The sequence below is a fragment of the Wickerhamomyces ciferrii genome, contig 00242 (genome assembly GCF_000313485.1).
Source record: "Wickerhamomyces ciferrii WGS project CAIF00000000 data, strain NRRL Y-1031 F-60-10, contig 00242, whole genome shotgun sequence".
NCBI lineage: Eukaryota > Fungi > Ascomycota > Saccharomycetes > Phaffomycetales > Wickerhamomycetaceae > Hansenula > Hansenula ciferrii.
Genome location: NW_011887498.1, coordinates 54,121 through 74,668, shown reverse-complemented (window position 1 = coordinate 74,668; position 20,548 = coordinate 54,121). Strand labels below are relative to the sequence as shown.

Here is a 20,548-nt window from a genome sequence, read left to right as displayed (position 1 = left end):
CCTCAATTTAAATCTTAACCATAATAAAAGGGCATAGTCCCAACAAACCATAAGGATCAAAGAGATCTAAATTAAATGAGGGAATCACATGAGACTCTTTTTTTCTATACAAACTCCATTGAGGATGTATCTTTTAGTTTCCAATTTTTATAACTACTTTTTATATTTATAAAATTGTTATATATAGTGATTTCAATAAATATTATTATACGAAAAAAAAAATCGCGGGAAAACTACCAAATATCATCAATTAGGAATATCCGGAGTGATATTTAGCTGAATAGATCTCAGAGTAGAGTATTAGACAAATTGGTATCATGATTATTCCATCTACACTATCGAACAATCCATGATCTGTGCTATAATGTTCACGGGCGGATCTATTTTGGTATAGAACGGAGATATCATTTGAACACAAAAACGACATTCAGTGTATTTCAAACCTAAATCATAATCTGAATTAGATGTTTGTCTTTGTGTCATTAAAATTGCAGGTGAATATTAGAATTTGTGGTAGCTAAATAGAGAATGCCATCAAAATGATCTTGCGGTTTAACTAGTTGGTGACTTCAATCGTTATCTAAACTAGAATTAACCTCCATTTAATATCAGTTTCAATAAACAATATGAGAGGGATTCAATTGATACCAGTGGCATTGAGTTTATTACCATTTGCATTATCAGCAACAGTCACTGAGCCTCCAACAAAGACAATCACTGAAATTCATACCGTTACTTATATACCAAAAGAAACACCAACTGATAAAAACAGTCCTATCATTACCCAAACATTATATGAGACTGTTGGTATACCAAATGATAAAGATAATTATGTGACTCCTTCTAGTGATGATAAAGAAACAAAAGAAACACAACAGAATCAAGCTGCTCCAATACTGAATGGTAAGTATTTGTAATTGCTTAATATTTTTGGAATTTGAACTAACAATATAATAGATGGTATCTCAACACCAGAAACAACACAAGCAACCAAAAATTATGACGCAAATAGCGATGAGGATAAAAACAATGAAGCTGCACTTTTGGGTTATGATGCTGACTATTTTCAAAGTCGTTTAGAAAGTGATCAAGATCCAGAAATTGAAGATCAAGTCAAATTTCAGGAATTGAATCAAGATAATGACGATGAAGATGATGATGGTGAAGATTATGATTATGACGAAAGCTATGACTATGATGGAGAAAATAATAATGATGATGATGATAACGAAGGTGAAGGTTCAATTGATGCAGCATCTCCATACCATCTTCAACCAGGTTATAGAGGCAATGAAAACCCAAAGGAGTTAGAAAAACCAAGACCAGCAGATCAATCAAGTGCTATTAATGAGCCTAACCCATCATTTGATCAAAATAAACCAGTTGAAAATAATCTTCTTGAATCTCCTAATTCAGATCTAAATGAAGCTAAACCAAATATTGGAGATGAAGAAAGTAAATATATCCATTCAAACTTTACCGCTCCAGAAAAGAATGAGCAAGGTCATCCTATTCCACAACCGATTGGTGATCATGATCCTGAAGATGGTGTTGATTTTGTTGAAGAAGAAGAAGAAGTTCCAAGTTCAGAAGATCAAGATGGTATTACCAAGGGAAAACAAATTTTGGATAGTGAGGAATCAACATCTTTATTAATTGGGAATTCAACCAATACCAAAGGTGATTCAGCATCCAATTTAAACAATTTCCAACAAGGACAAATTCCATCATTCCTTGGTCGTACTGATAAAGGTGCCAATGATACTGAAATTAGTAGAAGTTCAGCAGCTAAAAAGGGTAAATCATTAAGATCAATGCTTTCCAGGTTTGACAACAGTGCAGCATCATTGAACATGGATGCCAATTCATATTTCACAGTTTTGTTTATTGGTGGGGTTACAGCATTGCTTGCCTTTTGGTGATTTATCAATGTATTGGCAATTTTTGATTAGTGGTTAATTGTATAAACAGATATAGCTTAAAATTGAAGGAGAAATTTTCAAAACATTATCTTAGCGTAGCAGTGAGCCAATTCTTCACCATAATTTCCTCTTTTCACTATTTCTCAGAGGCTTCAACTGAGTCTTTTGTATCAAAATAATGTCCTATGCTTTTATTGAACCAGTTTGTCATTTGTCATAGTTAAGGATTAATTCGTGGTGAAGGAAAAAAATCAACAATCGTGAAAAAACAAAAAAACGAAAAAGCGCTATAATTCAGTGGTTTAATAGAAGCAAAAACATCGATTGAACTGCAAATTCATCGGGAAAAGTACCAGAAGAAACTTGGACAGAATAATATATCAGAATGACTGAAGTGAGTAGCTTTTGCTAGAAGTTAACCGCGCTATTCAGACGGATTATTTGATTTAAATTTTGTGATTTGGGAAGATATTCCAAAAGACGTGTCGAATGAAGGCATTTACATCAAATATATACTAGATTCAACCGTCGAAATGATATCTGAATCGAGTCCGATCTGAATAGAAACAGTGTGATCTCTTGCAGTATGTCTATTTAGAATACTTTACTAACACAGTTCGTTTAGGTGCAAAGAACAATCAGAATCGTTACAAATCAAAATATAGTGGAAGGTAGACCAATACCACCTGAAGGATTCCCAATGCGTTCTTGGTCAATTGAAATATTTCTATTAGATGAATCTGGAAAACAAATCCCAGCCACAATATTCGATAAAGTCACATACCATTTACATCCAACTTTCCAAAATCCAACTCGTATTTTCAAGAAAGCTCCTTTCAAGATTGAAGAAGAAGGTTGGGGTGAATTTGAACTGGGTTTAACTTTAACTTTACTTGATAAGAGTGGTGATAGAAAATTAGGTCATGATTTGAATTTCTTACAAAATAAATATGAAGTTGATCATACCATAAGTATTCCAATTCAAAAATCTGCAAATTTAAGATCTATATTAGCTGAAAGTGGACCAGTTCCAGAAATTGATGAAACTATTGGTGATAAACGTAAACAAAACAATGCTTCTGATTCTAAATCTAAAAGATCAAAATTAGGTTCAAGTACCATGACAGGTGCTGTTAAAGGTAGTGTAGATTTAGAAAAATTAGCTGAAGGTTTAACTAAATTAAGTGAAGATGATTTGTTAGGTGTTGTTCAAATGGTTACTGATAACCGTACACCAGAAATGAATATTAAAAATGATGTTGAAGAAGGTGAATTTACAATGGATCTTTACTCTTTACCTGATAGTTTATTGAAAAGTTTATCAGAATACGTTAAAAAGCGTATTGAATAAACAATGTACTATTTTTTTATTATTATGGAAATTTTTTTGCAAATGATCTATTTTATTGCCGTTTAAAACTATCAAAGCTAAAAGTATAAAATTATGTTAATATTATTATTGTAAATTTAGATGAACGTTGTTTTTTGTTTGAAATTAATTGATGTAGATCTACATGATAATAATTACACTATTAAAAAAACATGATTCATTATACTCATACATAAGATGGGGTGTAAACTCTCATTGTTGTATCCCATGAAGCAGTTGCAACTGCTAATCCATTTGGTGATGCTGTAACATGAGATGTACGATTACTATGTCCTTCCAATTTACCCACAATCTCAGCTTTTAATAAATCCCATATCATACAACCATGATCTGTATAACATGAATACATTAATCTTCCTGATGAACTAAAATCTAATGATGTTACACCTGAACTATCAATAGCAGAATTTAAAGAATTTGATATAGATGCAGTTGATTGATGTCTTGAATATGGACTTTGTGTCAAATTATAATTTCCATATGGTGATGGTGTATTTGGTGTTAAAAATGTTTGATTAGCTTTATTTGATTCTTGTATAGCTCTCGGTAATGAGTATCTTGCCAATTCACAATCAGCTCTTAAATCAAATAATCTTATAATACCATCATCACTTCCTGTAACTATTGAATTTCCATCTTTAAAAAATTTAACACTTGTAACATCACTATTACTCACAAAGAAACTTTGTTCAAGACTTGCACCTCTTCTATCCCAAATTCTAGCATAACCATCCGATGCACCTGATACGAAATTTATAGATCCTTTTGATCTATCAATATCCATACATAAAACATCACCAAGATGATCTAAATATTCATCTTTTTTATTACCTTTATTTAAATCCCATGATGCACATGTCATATCACCACTTGCAGTTAAAATCTCTTCATTATCAACAAAATCACAAGCTGTAATACCACATGTATGCCCCTTAAGTATAGATACTATCCTTTGTTGAAATTGGAAATCATCCCGTACACTTGATCCAATTCTATAAATGGTACAATTGTTCGTTAGACCTGCACTTGCAACTAGTTGACCATTTGGTGAATATGCACATGATAAAACCCATTGTGAATCTAATGGAACTGCATTCAATTTTAATCCTGTTACTGGATCCCATATAAGTAAAAATCCATCTTGTGATGCACTTAATATTGATTTTGAATCATGAGCCCATTTAATATCAGCTATTTTATTATTATGACCTTGTAATTTTTGTAAAAGTTTTAAATTCACTGCATTTTTGGATAATGGTGCTATTTGTTTTGAACTTTCTAATAATGTTGTATCTTGAATCTTAGCTTTAACTTTATCAATCTGTGAATATAATTGACGAGTTTCTAATCTCGCTTTATTTATACGATTGGTAATGTATTCTTGTTGATCCTCCTGTTGATAACTCATAACTTGCATTTGTATTCTCTATTATTGTTGATGAAGTGGCATTTGAGTATATTGTATTTCTCGGATAAATTCCACTTTATGTGTTGGGCTCCCTTGTTTTTTTCTTAAATTTGATGATCAGATGTATATGTGATAATTATATATCGTGGTACTTCTTCCTTATTTATTATAATGAATGATGAGGAATCTAATAAACTTTTTGTGAGATTTCTTTTTTAACTTTTCTAGTATGATCTAAAAGGTAGGTTTTAAGGTGATCTATCAAAAATTTGTTTCAAAAGTAATTAAATTATTAGACCATTGATTAGCAAGACACATTCAATGTTTTGTTAAAACAAGTATCATATGAACATTTTTCGGTAGTTTCGAAGGAAAAAGTTGCCTCATTTCAAAAATAATTGAATATATTCGCGGAAATTTAGTTTTTCATGAGCGGTCGGAGATAAATATTTGAGGTTTGAGGTTTCGGAGATAAATAAATACAAAATACAATACAAAACTTGATTGTGATTAAAATAATTTATATTACATTATTCTTGCATTGAAACATCACCATCGGGTCCCTTCTCACTCGTTATAGGATCTTGTGAAGTATTTGTTTCCTTATCAGTGGTTTTATCAGAACTTTGATCGTCAGGTTTCTCTAGTCTAACACTACTTTCTTGTTGCGATACTCTATTGGTTTCACTAGTTGATGATTGGATTTCTTGATTTGATAAATTATTATCACTTGTGATTGATTTGGCAGTAGCACGAGCTTTCTTATTACCTGTTAGTGAAGGTGGTGCTCCACTTTGAGCAGCAGCAGAGTTTGTTGCATTTTTAGCATTGGTATTATCACGTCTTCTCTTTTTAGTTGAACGATCATCACCTAAATCACCTGTAACTTTTGATAAATAATCAGGTGCTTCACCTTTATTTTTCAAATATCCCATTTTCCAATTTCTTGCTTTATCTTTTAGTTGAACTTGTGTTCTATTTTTTAAAGCTTCAGATTTTGAACCACCAGCACCGTGTAATTCTAATATTTTAGACCATTGAGGACCAATAAGTTTTAAAGCATCAATTAAAGCTTCTTCCTCTTCACCTGTCCATGGTCTACGTAAAATATGACGTAAACGTGGTGGATTTCTAGCAGCAGTTGATTTATTTTGACGTGAAGTATTCCCACTTGAATTACTTCCGGTTGTAGATTTTTGTAGTTGATTCTTTTTATTCAATTGTCTTGCAGTTGGTAATTTTTCACGATCTTGCTTTTCAGCTCTTTCTTTAGCTTCACGTTCTTTAAGTCTTTGTTCCTCTAATTTTCTTTGTAATTCTTCTTTAGAAAATGATGCAAAAGCTGTTATTGGAGTTGAAGAACCACTTGAATCAAATCCAATAGTTGTTAATTCTTGATGACGACCTTTTCTACCCCATATTAAAAATCCAATATTTTTGGAGACATAATTAAATAATTCTTTTAAAAAAATCAACCATTCATAATGTTCTGCGAGATCTTGATCATCTGGTGTTGAGAATAAAGTTTCACGACGTGATTTACAACGTTGTAAGAAATCTTGTTCAGCTGGAGTTAATTCAGTAGTTTGACGACGATGTAATAATTGATCTTTCAAAAAATCTGGGAAAATATCATCTAAAACTTCTTCTTTTGAACGATCTCCTGATTCTAAAGCTGATATATAAGCTTGAGTTTTCAATTCTAAAAATAAAGCAGCTTGAGCTTTTAATAATTTTCCAGCAGTTATAGAAGTTGTACTATTCAAATGTTGATGATATGTTGAATTTGGATTTTTAGTCCATCCATTATTATAAGTTGGACAGAAAACATCTAAAAATGATTCATTTAAATAGAAAAACCCAACTTCAATAGAACCTAAAGTAGCTAATAAAAATGAAGCTAAATTAGCTTTTCTAAAAGCAGAATCTAATTGATCTTCTAAATTTCTTAAACTTTTAACAACATCTAAACTTAATTCATTCAAATCTTCAATTATATTATGGAAACTTAAAAATGGATCTTCTTCAGAGAATATTCTTTTAACTTGTTCAAATAATTCAACAAGATCTTTATAAACCAAACCTTCTGGAGTTGGTTCTTCAGCTGTTATAATTGCTAAAGTTTCTTCATATGGACCCACACCAATAATTCTCAAGATTTGAGTAGCTATATTATCTAATAATGGAACTGAATGTATTAAAAATTGAACTCTAATTGATAATGATTCATGAGCTTGTAAAGATAATGGCAATGAAGCTAAATTTGCCTTTACTAAAACATCAGAAGATACTTCATCTTCTTGTAATGGATTATATGAGATCTGTAATGGTGTTAATAAAGCAGAATCTTTTGGAATTGGAACACCATTTCTAATGATTGTATCTATGGAATGTGGTGATTGTAAAGATGGCTCTATAGATGATTCTGAATATTGTTGATTCTCTTTAGGTTCTTGTTCTTTATCTTTTGGTGATTCTTTATGAGCTAGATCATCTTGTGTAGTAGATTGTTGTTGTTGTTTATTTTGAACTTGATCTTCCTTGTCTTGATTTTGTTCTTGAGGTTGTTCCTGAGATTGTTCTTGGGATTGTCCTTGTGATTGTTCTTGGGATTGTTCTTGTATTTGCTCTTGTGATTGGTCTTGAGGTTGACCCTTATGTTTCTCTTGCTCTTGTTCTTGAAGTTCATTAGATTTCTCTTTTGGCTCTTGATCAGGTAAAGAATCATCCTGTGATTTCTCATTAGGATTATGTACTTCATTTGTTGATTCTTTAGTAGCTTCATCTTGTTTCTCTATATTTTGTTCTTGATTTTCATTTTCAATATTTGAACCTTGTGCGTTTTCATGATCTAAAACATCATTAATTTCTTTTAATACATCATGATCTTGACCATGGTTTTGTTCATGTGATTCTGATACTTTATTATTGCTTCCATCATCATTAACATCAATATTATCATGATCATGAGGTCCTTGTTCAGATAAGCCGCCCAATACTCTATCCATGGCATCTTCAAAATCTTGAGCAGAAGATCCTCTCCCTGTTAATTGTTCATCTTCAACATTTTTAGAAATTTCAATATCTTTATCTATAGCATCACTTATAGCATCGTTATTATTATTATTATTATTATTATTATCAGATAATCCTTTTTTTATGGATTCATCTGCTATATTCTCATGTTCATCAACCATTGTGATCCGCTAGGCATTAGAATCTCTTCTAATAAATATCTTTTCTTTCTTTTTTCAATATAAATCAATCAAGATTCAATATATCCTTTATATCAAAAAGATTTGTTTACCTTTTAGTATATATTAAATTTTTCCCAAATTCGCGGTGAAGCCCCAGTCATGTGACTTGATATTCCGCGAAAACAATATGTGTCCCCTTTATCAAAACTAATTAACCATGGTAACGAAATACACAAATAAAAAATCAAAACAAATCACTATGGTAACTACTGAGAAACTAAAATTATATAAACAATACTAAATAACAGATAACAACATAACCATAGTTAATAATGAAGAATAATATTAGTTTAAACTTCATAATATGCTACTTTTAAAGAGATAAACGCGCTTTTTAACCAAATTTCCCCATTAAAATCACCTTGTTTCCTGCCTATCTGTGTGTGTCTATACCGGAAATTCTGCCTAAATAACTCCCTTTGGCAGAAACGCGTCTCTTTACAAAATTTGAAAATTGAATTCTTAAAATCAAAACAAACCAAAATATTCAAAGTTTCAGAAAATAAATAAACAACATTTTGCTGTTTTCCTCCTTCTTTTTACAAACAACTTTTGAAGTCATCAACAACTCAACAGAGAAAGTTAACAATTTAATTGACATTATAAATCACAATGGCCAGAGCTGCTTCCACCACTAAGACCACCAAGGCTACAACTGCCGCTAAAAAACCTGAACATCCTCCATATGCTGGTGAGTATAAAGTGTCTTTTTTTGGGTTTCCCATCCTTGCTTTTTTGTAAACAAAAAAAGTATTAAGAATTCAAATGAATGAATTAATAACAAAACTATAATGATTAGAATTGATTAAAACTGGTATTTTATCATTAAAAGATCGTAATGGTTCATCTCGTCAAGCTTTGAAAAAATACATTAAAACTAATTATAATATTACTGCTGCAAACTTTGATAGTTTATTTAATTCAGCTTTAAGAAGAGGTGTTGAAAAAGAAATCTTTATCCAACCAAAAGGTCCATCAGGTCCAATTAAATTAAACAAAGAAGCTGCTGTTGCTGCTAAGAAAGCTGCTGCTAAACCAGCTGCTAAAAAAGCTACCACTACTGCTGCTCCAAAAAAAGCTGCTCCAAAGAAAGCTGCTACTACTACTGCTGCCCCAAAGAAAGCTACTAAAGCTACAGCTAGTAAAGTTACTAAAAAAGCTGCTCCAGCTAAAAAACCAACCCCAGCTAAAAAAGCTGCTGCACCAAAAAAGAAAGCTGCTGCTACTACAACTAAAAAAGCTGCTCCAGCTAAAAAATCTGCTGGTAGACCAAAGAAATAGATTTTGAATAATGATTATTTGGGTTATTACTTAATTTTTTTTTGCTTTTCTGGTTAATGATGATTTGAATTGAATTGTTTCAATTCTTTGTGTTATTACCAAATAGTTTATACTATTTTTGTTTTTTTATATTTTACCTTGATACCCATTTTGTATTTTTATATTTTTATTTTGTTAATTATCTGGATGATTATAATTTTGGATATTCCATACTTTTAGAATGTTTTTTGGAAGAAATTATTATATTTTATTTTTTTATATATTAATGTTGTGTTTGTTAATTATTTTGTTTGAAAAGAAAAAAAAGATAATAAGATTGATTATGTTTGATTTAGGATTCAATGGATATTTGAGAATTGATAATTAAGATCTTTATTATAATATGTATTTCTATACATTTATATAAAGAAATTGTATACTATTTTGATTCCAAAGGTGTTTTATATTTTCATACTTCTCCACAAGGTTTTTGCCCACTATTTTTATATTGTTGTTTTTACAATTATTATTATATTATATTACTGTGTTTTTATTATGAGAAATGGAGTAAATGATTATTATTGTATTGTGCTATATTAATTAAATTGAATCTTTTGAAATGGTGTAGTTGGTGTAGGTGTTTTATCAATTGTACCCGTATGGAGATACTTTAAAGAGGCATAATAATTCTATTTAGGAGAACACGCCCCGATGAGCCGAAGTTGAGTAAAGGGTTAAACAAGTCAAACAAAAGGTGGGTGAGTAACAGCGAGAACCAGGAACCATGTCAATTCAAAATCATTTTTGATCAGTTGATAATCCAGCTAAGAAGGATGGGTGGGTTCAATTGGATCTATAGTCAATGGTTAAGTAGTTGTGAAGATATAGTTAATAGTCACTTGTTTCTATGTCCGAGTAGTGTAGGAAAGAAAGGAATTGGATTAGCCGTGATAACCTGTTGAAAGTGAACAGAGTGAACAGACAAGTGGTGGGAGTTGGGTCCTCTTGAGCGTATTACACCTGTGACAAGCCTACTAGGTGCTCAGCTAGGCCAGAAGCTAGGCTCAACTGTCCAATTTTTGCCTAGTTTGTTCGAAATTTGTACTGGATCTGTGGGAATTATGGGTCATTACGCTTAGAGTTTATTTCCACTTCCCGAGAAAAGGGTATATCCTCTAAGGGTACTTTGAAATTTAGTGAGATTTAATTGGTTGGGTTCGTGAAAGTGTACTCTATGACTACTCTCAAGTTATTCTAAATTTATAATTTAATTCGAATCTGATTTAATCTTGAGTTGTATCATTGATCTTTATTCTCATACTTGGATCAACTGTTCTTTGTTCTTTGTTCCATTAGTTCATAGTTCATTGTTCATACCAATCAACTCATCCCCAGATATATATATGACTCAAGATCTATCAATTATAATAAACTGTATACACTTAAATTGAACCGTTAATTAAGTTATTGAAGATCAAGAAAATGTCAATTTCCAAGGAAGAACATCAAAAATTGGAGAAGGATCAATTAGACCAGACTACTGAAGCAGTGGATAAACCTAAGGAAGAAATAAATCAAGATCATGAAGACCCAGAAGATGACCAACCTAGATCTTCAGATGATACCCATCAATTCCATTCTCCTTTAAATTCAAATGCAATCATCACTATAACAACTTCAGAACCTATAGATATTCAATCGTTATTAATTCAACATCAAGGTGATTTCCAATTATTATCAACAACTCCTCCATATATAAAATTAAAATTTATGGATAAATTAAAAGCTCAAATTTTTGAAAAGTCATTTAAATTAAAATTCCCCCAAGTTGAAATATCTGTTGAATTTGATGCTTTAACTCATCCTGGTAATATCTATGTTCGTGGTCTTGGTCCTGAAATTACAACTGAAGATTTATTCAAGATTTTTGAACCATTTGGTGAAATTACAAGTTCCAAAATTGTTAATGATGAATTTGGTCGTTCAAAAGGTTATGGTTTTATAAATTATTCAGATGGATCAAGTGCAGATGATGCAATTTCCAAATTGAATGGATTATTAGTTAATGGATCAAAATTATATTTAAATCATCATATTGCTAAAAAAGAACGTATTCAAAGAATTGATTTTGAAAAATCAAATTTTACAAATCTTTATATTAAAAATTTACCAATTGATTATACAATTGATCAATTTGAATCTTTGTTTGCCAAATTTGGTGAAATTAGTTCAAGTTTCTTACCAGATTTAAATGATGGAGATCAAACTTCCAAAAGATTTGGTTTTATAAATTTTAAAAATCATGAATCTGCTATATCTGCAATTGAATCACTGAATAATTTTGAAATATCTCCAAATCAATTCTTATCAGTATCAAGAGCTCAACGTCGTGATGAAAGAAATGAACAATTTCATAACAATTTAAATCCAAAAAATTCAAATAATTATCAAACAACTCCATATGGACAATTTCAAATTAGAAATAATTCAATTTCTCCACAACCTGCACCTATTTTATTTCAATCACCTCCAATAACTTCTCAGGGTTCTATACCAGGTATAATAACTTCACCAATAACACAACCGCCAGTTCCACATTCAATTGAAGCTATAACTTCACCAAATTTCATTCCAAATCAATTAATCCCACCATCAACTGCATCAACAGTAACATCAATACCACCAACTGGAGTACCAAATGGATTACCAACAACAACTATTCAATTACCAATCCCTGCACCAGATCAACAACCTTCAAATCTTTACGTACGTAATTTGGCTCCATCCATAGATGATTCTATATTACATTCATCATTTGCACCATTTGGTATTATAGTTTCAGCTAAAATCATGACTACAGATGAAGGAGAATCAAGAGGTTATGGATTTGTTTGTTTTAGAACTTCTCCTGAAGCTTCAAGAGCTTTAATTGCAATGCATGGGAATGTATTACATGGACAAATGCTTCATGTTAGTTTTGCACAAAAGAATAATAAGAAAAGATTTGGTAAACAACAACAACAACAAATTCCAATTCATCCAAATGGATCTTATTATAATGGGTTGTATCAAAATCCAAATCAACCTCCTTATCAATATTATAATACACAAGCTGGTCAACCTGTTCCACCACCTTCTGGGAATGGATATGGTAATGGATATAGAAGTTATTATAATGGTTATAAACCTTTTAAACAACATCAACAATATGACCAAGGCACAGGTTATGAATATCAAAATGAATATAATAATAATGGATTGAGAAATACTAATTCACAAGATGATAAATTCCTTAAATTAATTTCTGAAATAAATTTATTAGATAATGAAGAAGATAAAAATTCTAAAATTTCTAAATTCTTAATTGATTCAAGTTTAATTAAAGCTAGTCCTGGATCAAAAGAATCTGATGTGGAAGAGAAAACATTAAGTTTTATTAAAGATCAAATTAAGTTTAGAGAACAAAATAAAGAAAATTCAAAATCAAATGTTTATTTAGATTTGATTAATGATTGGTCAAATGATGAAGATTCTTTAACTAAAGAATTAGAGAAATTATCAATTTAGATCGAATTACACCTTAGTATTAGATCAAAGTTTAAAATTGTATATAGGTTACTTACAGTACATGATTGAATGTCTAATCATAATGTAAAACTACATCGAATAATAACTTATCAAGAATATTGTATGGTATATATTAATAAATAAAAAAGTCATATTTGACCTATATATGCAAGAAATTTTTCATCATCAATTTGTATCAATCAAATCATAAATTTGGTGGAACTTCTTCTTGATGATTTTGATGAACATGTCTATCTTTTTTAATACCAATTAATGGATCCAATTCTTCAACTTCTTCTTCATCTTCAATTTGTTCAACATTTTCAACTTCTTCAATATAATGTTTCAACATTGATTCAATACCATGTTTTAATGTAACACTACTACTATCACATGATCTACATGCACCTCTTAATCTTAACCACACAGTACCATTATCTTCTTCAAATTTAACAAATTCTAAATCACCACCATCTTCTTGAATTGCAGGTCTAATTCTTGTAAATATTAATTCTTTAATCATTGCTACAATATCATCATCTTCTTCATCAAATGCAGCATCTCTTGGTAATACAGTGTCTTCATCAAATATAGGTTCTCCTGATGTTAAAGTTTCAGTTAATATACTGAAAATTTCAGGTTTAATTAACATCCATTGAATTGAAGGTTTTTTCTCAACAGTTATAAAATTACTACCAAACATAACAGTTTTAATACCATCAATAGCAAATAATTTTTTAGCTAATGGTGATGAAAAGGCTTCTCTACCACTTAAATATTCCACAGTTTCACCTTGAGGCATAATATTCATTGATGGTAAGAATTTTAAAGCTTGTTCATTCGGTGTATCTTCAGTCTGTATAAATAAAGAACGGATAAATGTTGGTCTTGATATGGATATGGAAGAACCACTAGGTATTTGAGATCTAGGTAGGGCTCTAGATAGTGTTCTAGGCAACTGGCTTATGATACTTCTGCTGAACATACTGATCTGTTGTCTATATCTTGTTGTTCTGCTGTTTGTCTGTGTTGTATGATGTTTGGAATAATATAAATCTGAGTATCCACCCACTCTTTTGACTTCATTAATAATGACATAAAAGTGGGTTCAAAAATTCAAACTATTTTCAGATTTAGTCAGAAATCGGGAAATCCGGTTCGCGCAGGACTCGCGAACTTTTCGGGTGAATCATTTGACTCAGTTTGCTACTTTCATTTAACCAATCATAAACAATTATATTAAACTATTATATTATTACACTATGAACTATTATATACATACGAATCTTTGAGGAAATCAGAACTCTTGATATCAGATCTATCACACATTTGTCTGAAAATACCATCAACTTCATTAAATAAGGTTACTGGTTCATCAAATTGTTCAATCTCACCTTGTTCTAAAACTAAAATTCGATCATAACCTAAAATTGTCTTTAATCTATGTGCAATACATAAAATTGTACAATCTTTAAATTCATTAGCAATCGTGGTTTGAATCTTTGCATCTGTTTCATAATCAACACTTGACGTAGCTTCATCAAGAATTAAAATCTTTGAATCACGAACTAATGCTCTTGCTAATGCTAATAATTGACGTTCACCTAATGAGAAATTTGCACCTTCATCTTCAACTTGTTGATTTAAATGGAACTTATGGAAATTTTCATCCAATTTATCTTGTTTTTTAATAACTTCTAAAACTTGTTCATCTTCAATTAATCCACTTCTTCTTAATGCATCCCATAATTTATCTTCATCATGTTCATCAAATGGATCTAAATTCTTACGAATTGAACCTTGAAATAATACTGGATCTTGAGGAATAATTGATAATTTTGATCTTAATTCATAAAGTCCCAATTGTTTAATATTTATATCATCAATAATTATATCACCTTCAGCTAATTCACTTAATCTATATAATGCAGTCATTATTGATGATTTTCCTGCACCTGTTCTACCACAAATACCAATTTTTTCACCACCTTTAATATTTACATTTAAATTTTTCAAAACTAAAGGTAATCCATCTCTATAACGTAATGAAACATTTTGAAATTTTAATGAACCAAATTCTGGCCAATTTGAAGAAGGTTGAGTTTCTGGTTTTCTATAAGCATTTTCTTGATCTAAATCATTTGCATAATGACATAATCTTTCAACTGAATTCATTTCATTTTCAACTTGTGTATAAGCTCTTAAAATTAATGATAATAAACCAGCCATATTTAATGTATAAGTAACAACTAACCCTGCAGAAGCTGGACTAATATTAAATTGTCTTGAAACTGATAATAATGAAACAATTAATGATAAAACACATGCAACTGCATCTAAATGAATTGAAATCCATCTTTGATTTGCAATAACTAAGAAATAAGCTTCATTCATATTATCCAATAATTCTGAATTTTTCAAAATAAAACGATCACTTGCATTATAAGCTTTTATAGTATTCATACCACCTAAAACTTCATTAAAATTATTATAAACAAATGATCTTTTAACAGCTTCTAATCTTTTAATTTCTCTTGATGATGATTGATAATAATTTGTAACACAAACGAAAACAACACCTAATGGTGGGATTGCAATTGCAAACCAAGGTAAATAAATAATACACATAATTAAAATACCACCAACTGAAAATGTTGGATGTAAAAATAATCTAATTTGTTCACCAGTTTCATTATCTAAAGCATCTGTATCCTTGGTAAATCTATTCATAATTCTACCAATTGGTGTAGTATCAATATAACTCATTGGTGCATGTAAAATTTTTTGCATAGCTCTTAAATTTAAAACTTTTGCAGCAAAAATTGTAATATAACCCATTAAAACAAAAGTACATGAACTAAAACCCGTATATAAGAACACAAACATAACATAAATCCCAATATAAAATCCATCACTTCTTGTTTTAAATTTATATTCAATCCAGAAAGATAACCAAACATTAACAAATAACCCACAGAAAACTTCAATAACTAATGATAATATAGCTAAAGGACTTGCAAAAATTCCAAAGATACCATTACCAGCTTTTAAATAAGTTAAATAAACTTTCCATGATGTTTGATTAACAGCTTTTTCTTCAGCTTTAATTAATGCACCAGTTTCAGCATTTCCAGCTTTTTCACTAACTGTATTTGATTTAGTTGCTTGTAAAGTAACATCAGCTTCACCTATAACTTCAGGTTTTCCATCATCATCATCTTCAGAATTTTCTTCATCTTGAGATTTTTTACTATATTCCATTAATGTAACAAAACCTGGAGTTGTTGCTAATAATTCATCAACAGTACCCATATTAATAGTACCATCACCATTTAAATAAATAATTCTATCAGCATCATTAACTAAAGACAATTGATGAGTTGCTAAGATTCTTGTTTTACCATGTAAATAATCAACCAAACAATTATCCATAATATGTTTACCAACACGAGCATCAACTGCACTTAAGACATCATCAAGTAATAAAACATCTTTATTTGCATAAACTGCACGAGCTAAATTAATACGAGCTTTTTGTCCACCAGATAATGTAATACCACGTTCACCAATTTCTGTTAATTCACCACCTGTAAAACTTTTTAAATCATCAGTTAATGCACAAACTTTTAAAACTTGTCTATAACGAACTTCATCAAATTCTAATCCAAAAAGAATATTTTCTCTAACAGTAGCATTTTGAACCCATGATTGACCACATAATAATAATGAACCATTTATACCTAAATTACCTTGAGTTTTCTTCATAAATCCTGATAGGGCGGTTAATAATGATGATTTACCTGAACCAATTGGACCTGTAACAATTATGAATTCACCTTTTTTAATTTCAAAATTTATATCATGGAACCCTTTGAAAACATTTTTGGTATAAGCTGCTGTTGTTTCTGGATCTGAATTGATTTCTTGATCATTAGTTTTCAATGATTGATCAGTTGAAGTTGAAGTTTCCAAAATGACATTTGATTTTTCATCTAATTCATCAACTTTCTTCTTTTTTTGAAATCTTGATCTTAGACCCTTTTTTTCTTTCCCAATTGGTTTAATTTCTTCAACTTCTGGGAATTCTTCCCATTCAAATGATGCATTTTTAACTTTTATAGCTAATTTTTCATTAATCATTTGTGAACCATCATTATTGTCAAAATCTTCATTATTTTCTAAAGGTTTACCATCTGGACATTGTAAATATTCACGAACTCTACCAATCCCAATCATTGCATCTGCACCTGTTGCTAAAGCCATTGGTAACATTAAAACTTGATTTGCTAAAGCACTAAATAAACTTAATGATGAAAAAATATTTGCAGGATTACGATCATTTTTAACACCATAAAGCACTAAGAAGGCAACCATTGAAGTAAAAGTTGGTAATGTGACAGAATAAGCCATTAAGAAATTTCTTATAGTTTGCATTTTAAAAATAATTGAAACTTCTTTATTTCTTTGTTCAGTAACATTTTTTTGATAAGCATCTTCCCATGAATAAAATTTAATAATCTTCATTGATTGTAAAATTTCTCTCATGAAACCAATTCTTTTATCTGTATATTGATTTGCAGATTTTCTCATTAATAATAATCTTTTAGCACTTGCACCAATTATAGCAATTGATATAATGAAAATTGCAATACCCGCCAATGCTGAAACACCAATATTAACAATTAATAAGACAATTGCAATAATAACAGGTAATGGGAATGTAATAGCAAAAGGTTGGAACCCCACAGCTAAATCAATTCTTGCCAAATCAGTACCCATTAAAGAAGTAACTTTACCAGCATTATAAGTATGTCTTGTTTTAGCATCTGCATTGAAAGATTTTTTCAATAAAGCTGTAGTTAAAATTGCCTTACAATGAGCACCTGTTGTTAAAGAATTATGTAAAAAATGATTTATCAATATACCATTTGCCAATAGAACAAAAGCAACACCAAACGCATAACCAATACCTTTACCTAATGGGGTTGAAGGTTTATAAACACGTTCTTCAACATAATTGATTAAAGCTTTTGTTAATAATGGATTTAAAGTTTGTGCAATATCAGCTAATGCTTTAAATATGATTGCTAATGAATATTTAACTTTAAAAGTAAGGAATAATGCTTTAACTAATGAATATTTTGGATATGGTATGTTTTCTAATTCTTCTTCTGTTAAATTTGGATTTTTTTTCAAAGCTTTAGATCTTGATTTTGCCACAATTTTATTTAAATGAGATTCAAAAATTGGATAAGTATGATTTATTGACATATCATCTTCTAATTTATATAAATCATTTGAAGTTAAAGTTCTCTTGTAACCAATATTTAATAAAGGTATTATCCACCAAAAAAAAATTCTTGATATATAATTTGAATGCATATAAGGATATCTTTTTCTTTCATCTTGATTGGGTATTTGAGGGACTTTTTTAGATAATAATGGAGTCATTAATCTTTTTTGTAAAATCATATCATCTTTATTATACCCTTCAGGGTATACCGTTTGTTGTTCAACATCAACCATTGTGGATTGTTGATTGTTATCTTAATAGCAATGATAGTGAGATCTGGGAACTGGGAACAACAAGCAACAACAACAACTAGTGACTGACAACTAACAACCAATGAGTATGTGATGTATATGGACCCTTGATCTTTATATATATCTTTATTACTAGCAGTAGTGTTGATTATATACCTAGCTATCTTTAAAATGGAGAATTTTCGGTCTAAATATGTATAGAAATCAAATGAATTTTGATTTTCATATACGCACAATCAATTAAATTAAAGCCGTTGCGTAAGAAAAAGTACAGATCAAGTCAATTTACTACACAAGATGTCACTGATAAAAGGGTGTAAACAGTGTACAACAATGTAGGAATACAGGGAATAAGCACATTTATAGAAATATTAAAGATGTTCATGTCAAGAAGTCTTGGTTTAGTTATGGCCTTTATGTAAATCAACGGTTGATGTTTAGTAGTTGATGGGAATTTGGCTGAAAAGGGTTAATGATCCGTATCAGCTAGTACTAGGTACTCAGGTAAGTAAAGTATGGTAATTTACGGAAACAAGTCTTTAAAAGTGTGAAATACCGATTGGATTGTAGTACTGATTGATAATATATAGATATTTATACCCTTAGACACCCATACTATATAATCTTACTCTTTAAACACTTTGTATTATTCTATGTCTTTATAATTCAATTACGAACAGACAACAGCCAATAGGTATAAAAATTTTGAAGGGTTTCTTTTTGTTCCCGCTTTGTCATCGCGTAAGTGGACTTAAAATTATAAAGAACGTCTAATTTGTTATGTAATCAAGTCATCTGACGCGTCACGTGTTGATTTAAAATACCATAAACCGGGTAAATCACTGAACTGTCATTATATAAGCACTTATATCATCCATACTCTTTGTTTTGACTTTCACTTTCTTGTGTTTCTTTCTGTTGCAGGTTTTAAAATTAGCGATTGGAGTTTTGGATTTTGATTTTGATTTTGAAATTGTATTAACACGTATACACAATTGTTTACATTAACTTCAATTCTTAATTTAGATCAAGGCTATATCAAGGTGTATATATAATTGATCTATTATTACTATTCTTTGACTATTCTTCAATTGATTTCTGATATTTGTGATTCCTGATTTGAGGTTATATACAAACATGTCATTTAGAAGTACAAAATTTAATCAAATCCCAACTTCAAATGGATTTAATCAACCACAATTTCAACAACAACAACAATCTAGTGAATCTCCTTTACAAAAATTTGAAAAATTTTCATCTCAAATTGAAGATTTATTAGATCATCCATTAATTTCTAAATTAAAGCCTTATGTACCACAAATTGGTCGTTTTTTAATTGTTGCAACTTTTTATGAAGATTCTTTAAGAATTTTAAGTCAATGGTCTGATCAAATCTATTACTTATGGAATTATAGACATATCCCATATTTCTTAGTTCTTATTTTGTTAACTTTAGTTGTTGTGGTAATGTTGGGTGCTTCAACTTTAATTGTTTTGAGAAAACATTCATTATATGCAAGTGGTGCTTTAATTTTTGTTATTTTGTTACAAGGTTTTATGTATGGATTATTTTCTGGTTCTACATTTATTTTAAGAAATTTCTCATTAATTGGTGGATTATTAATTGCATTTAGTGATACTTTAGTTCAACAAAAGACAAGATTTGCTGGTTTGCCTGAAATTTCTTCAAATAATGAATTTAAAAGTTATATCTTATTAGCTGGTAGAATTTTATTAGTTTTATTATTCTTTACATTCATTCTAACAAAGAGTTGGTTTACAACATTTTTCATTTTAATTGGTATTGGTTCAATTGGTGCAGGTTATAAAACAAAATTTGCATCAATTATCTTGATTACAATTTTAACTTTTTATAATTTCACTTCAAATTCTTATTGGTCTTCATCTTCAGAAGCTCAAAGAGATTATTTGAAATATGAATTTTTCCAAACTTTATCAATCATTGGTGGTTTACTGTTGGTTGTTAATACAGGTGCTGGTGAATATTCAATTGATGAAAAAAAGAAGATTTATTAAAACCCAAAAGTGGCTAACATTAACAATTACAACTCAAATTGAAAACCTTCTTAGGTTTTGTAAATATATAAATAAAAATCTATTTTATTAAAATTGTCGTATTCATTATGTATGTTTTAACTTATGTCCAATTATTCCGAATTCAATTTAAATCCGATTTCTA

The 20,548-nt window shown here is 29.8% G+C and overlaps 9 protein-coding genes across 9 annotated transcripts; 5 read left to right on the top strand and 4 right to left on the bottom strand.

The window, feature by feature from the left end:
• Positions 1-626: 626 nt before the first annotated feature.
• Positions 627-1,922, top strand: BN7_5971 (Midasin; the record flags this gene model as incomplete). Its single annotated transcript, XM_011273490.1, has 2 exons — positions 627-903; positions 988-1,922. The coding sequence occupies 2 exons, from the start codon at positions 627-629 to the stop codon at positions 1,920-1,922; spliced, it is 1,212 nt and encodes a 403-aa protein (XP_011271792.1).
• A 700-nt stretch (positions 1,923-2,622) lies between these two features.
• TAF14 (TATA-binding protein-associated factor TAF14) lies at positions 2,623-3,273 on the top strand (the record flags this gene model as incomplete). Its single annotated transcript, XM_011273489.1, has 1 exon — positions 2,623-3,273. The coding sequence occupies one exon, from the start codon at positions 2,623-2,625 to the stop codon at positions 3,271-3,273; it is 651 nt and encodes a 216-aa protein (XP_011271791.1).
• Positions 3,274-3,478: 205 nt separating this feature from the next.
• On the bottom strand, positions 3,479-4,729 carry STE4 (G protein subunit beta; the record flags this gene model as incomplete). Its single annotated transcript, XM_011273488.1, has 1 exon — positions 3,479-4,729. One exon carries the CDS (start codon positions 4,727-4,729, stop codon positions 3,479-3,481), a length of 1,251 nt encoding a protein of 416 aa, XP_011271790.1.
• Positions 4,730-5,250: 521 nt separating this feature from the next.
• Positions 5,251-7,917, bottom strand: TBF1 (Tbf1p; the record flags this gene model as incomplete). The annotated part of the gene is made up of 1 exon (XM_011273487.1): positions 5,251-7,917. The coding sequence occupies one exon, from the start codon at positions 7,915-7,917 to the stop codon at positions 5,251-5,253; it is 2,667 nt and encodes an 888-aa protein (XP_011271789.1).
• Positions 7,918-8,589: 672 nt separating this feature from the next.
• HHO1 (histone H1) lies at positions 8,590-9,258 on the top strand (the record flags this gene model as incomplete). Its single annotated transcript, XM_011273486.1, has 2 exons — positions 8,590-8,668; positions 8,777-9,258. 2 exons carry the CDS (start codon positions 8,590-8,592, stop codon positions 9,256-9,258), a joined length of 561 nt encoding a protein of 186 aa, XP_011271788.1.
• Positions 9,259-10,719: 1,461 nt separating this feature from the next.
• BN7_5966 (Polyadenylate-binding protein, cytoplasmic and nuclear) lies at positions 10,720-12,804 on the top strand (the record flags this gene model as incomplete). The annotated part of the gene is made up of 1 exon (XM_011273485.1): positions 10,720-12,804. The coding sequence occupies one exon, from the start codon at positions 10,720-10,722 to the stop codon at positions 12,802-12,804; it is 2,085 nt and encodes a 694-aa protein (XP_011271787.1).
• A 205-nt stretch (positions 12,805-13,009) lies between these two features.
• BN7_5965 (NifU family protein) lies at positions 13,010-13,789 on the bottom strand (the record flags this gene model as incomplete). The annotated part of the gene is made up of 1 exon (XM_011273484.1): positions 13,010-13,789. The coding sequence occupies one exon, from the start codon at positions 13,787-13,789 to the stop codon at positions 13,010-13,012; it is 780 nt and encodes a 259-aa protein (XP_011271786.1).
• A 275-nt stretch (positions 13,790-14,064) lies between these two features.
• YOR1 (ATP-binding cassette transporter YOR1) lies at positions 14,065-18,330 on the bottom strand (the record flags this gene model as incomplete). The annotated part of the gene is made up of 1 exon (XM_011273483.1): positions 14,065-18,330. The coding sequence occupies one exon, from the start codon at positions 18,328-18,330 to the stop codon at positions 14,065-14,067; it is 4,266 nt and encodes a 1,421-aa protein (XP_011271785.1).
• A 1,155-nt stretch (positions 18,331-19,485) lies between these two features.
• On the top strand, positions 19,486-20,385 carry ERV29 (the record flags this gene model as incomplete). The annotated part of the gene is made up of 1 exon (XM_011273482.1): positions 19,486-20,385. The coding sequence occupies one exon, from the start codon at positions 19,486-19,488 to the stop codon at positions 20,383-20,385; it is 900 nt and encodes a 299-aa protein (XP_011271784.1).
• Between the last annotated feature and the right edge of the window lie 163 nt (positions 20,386-20,548).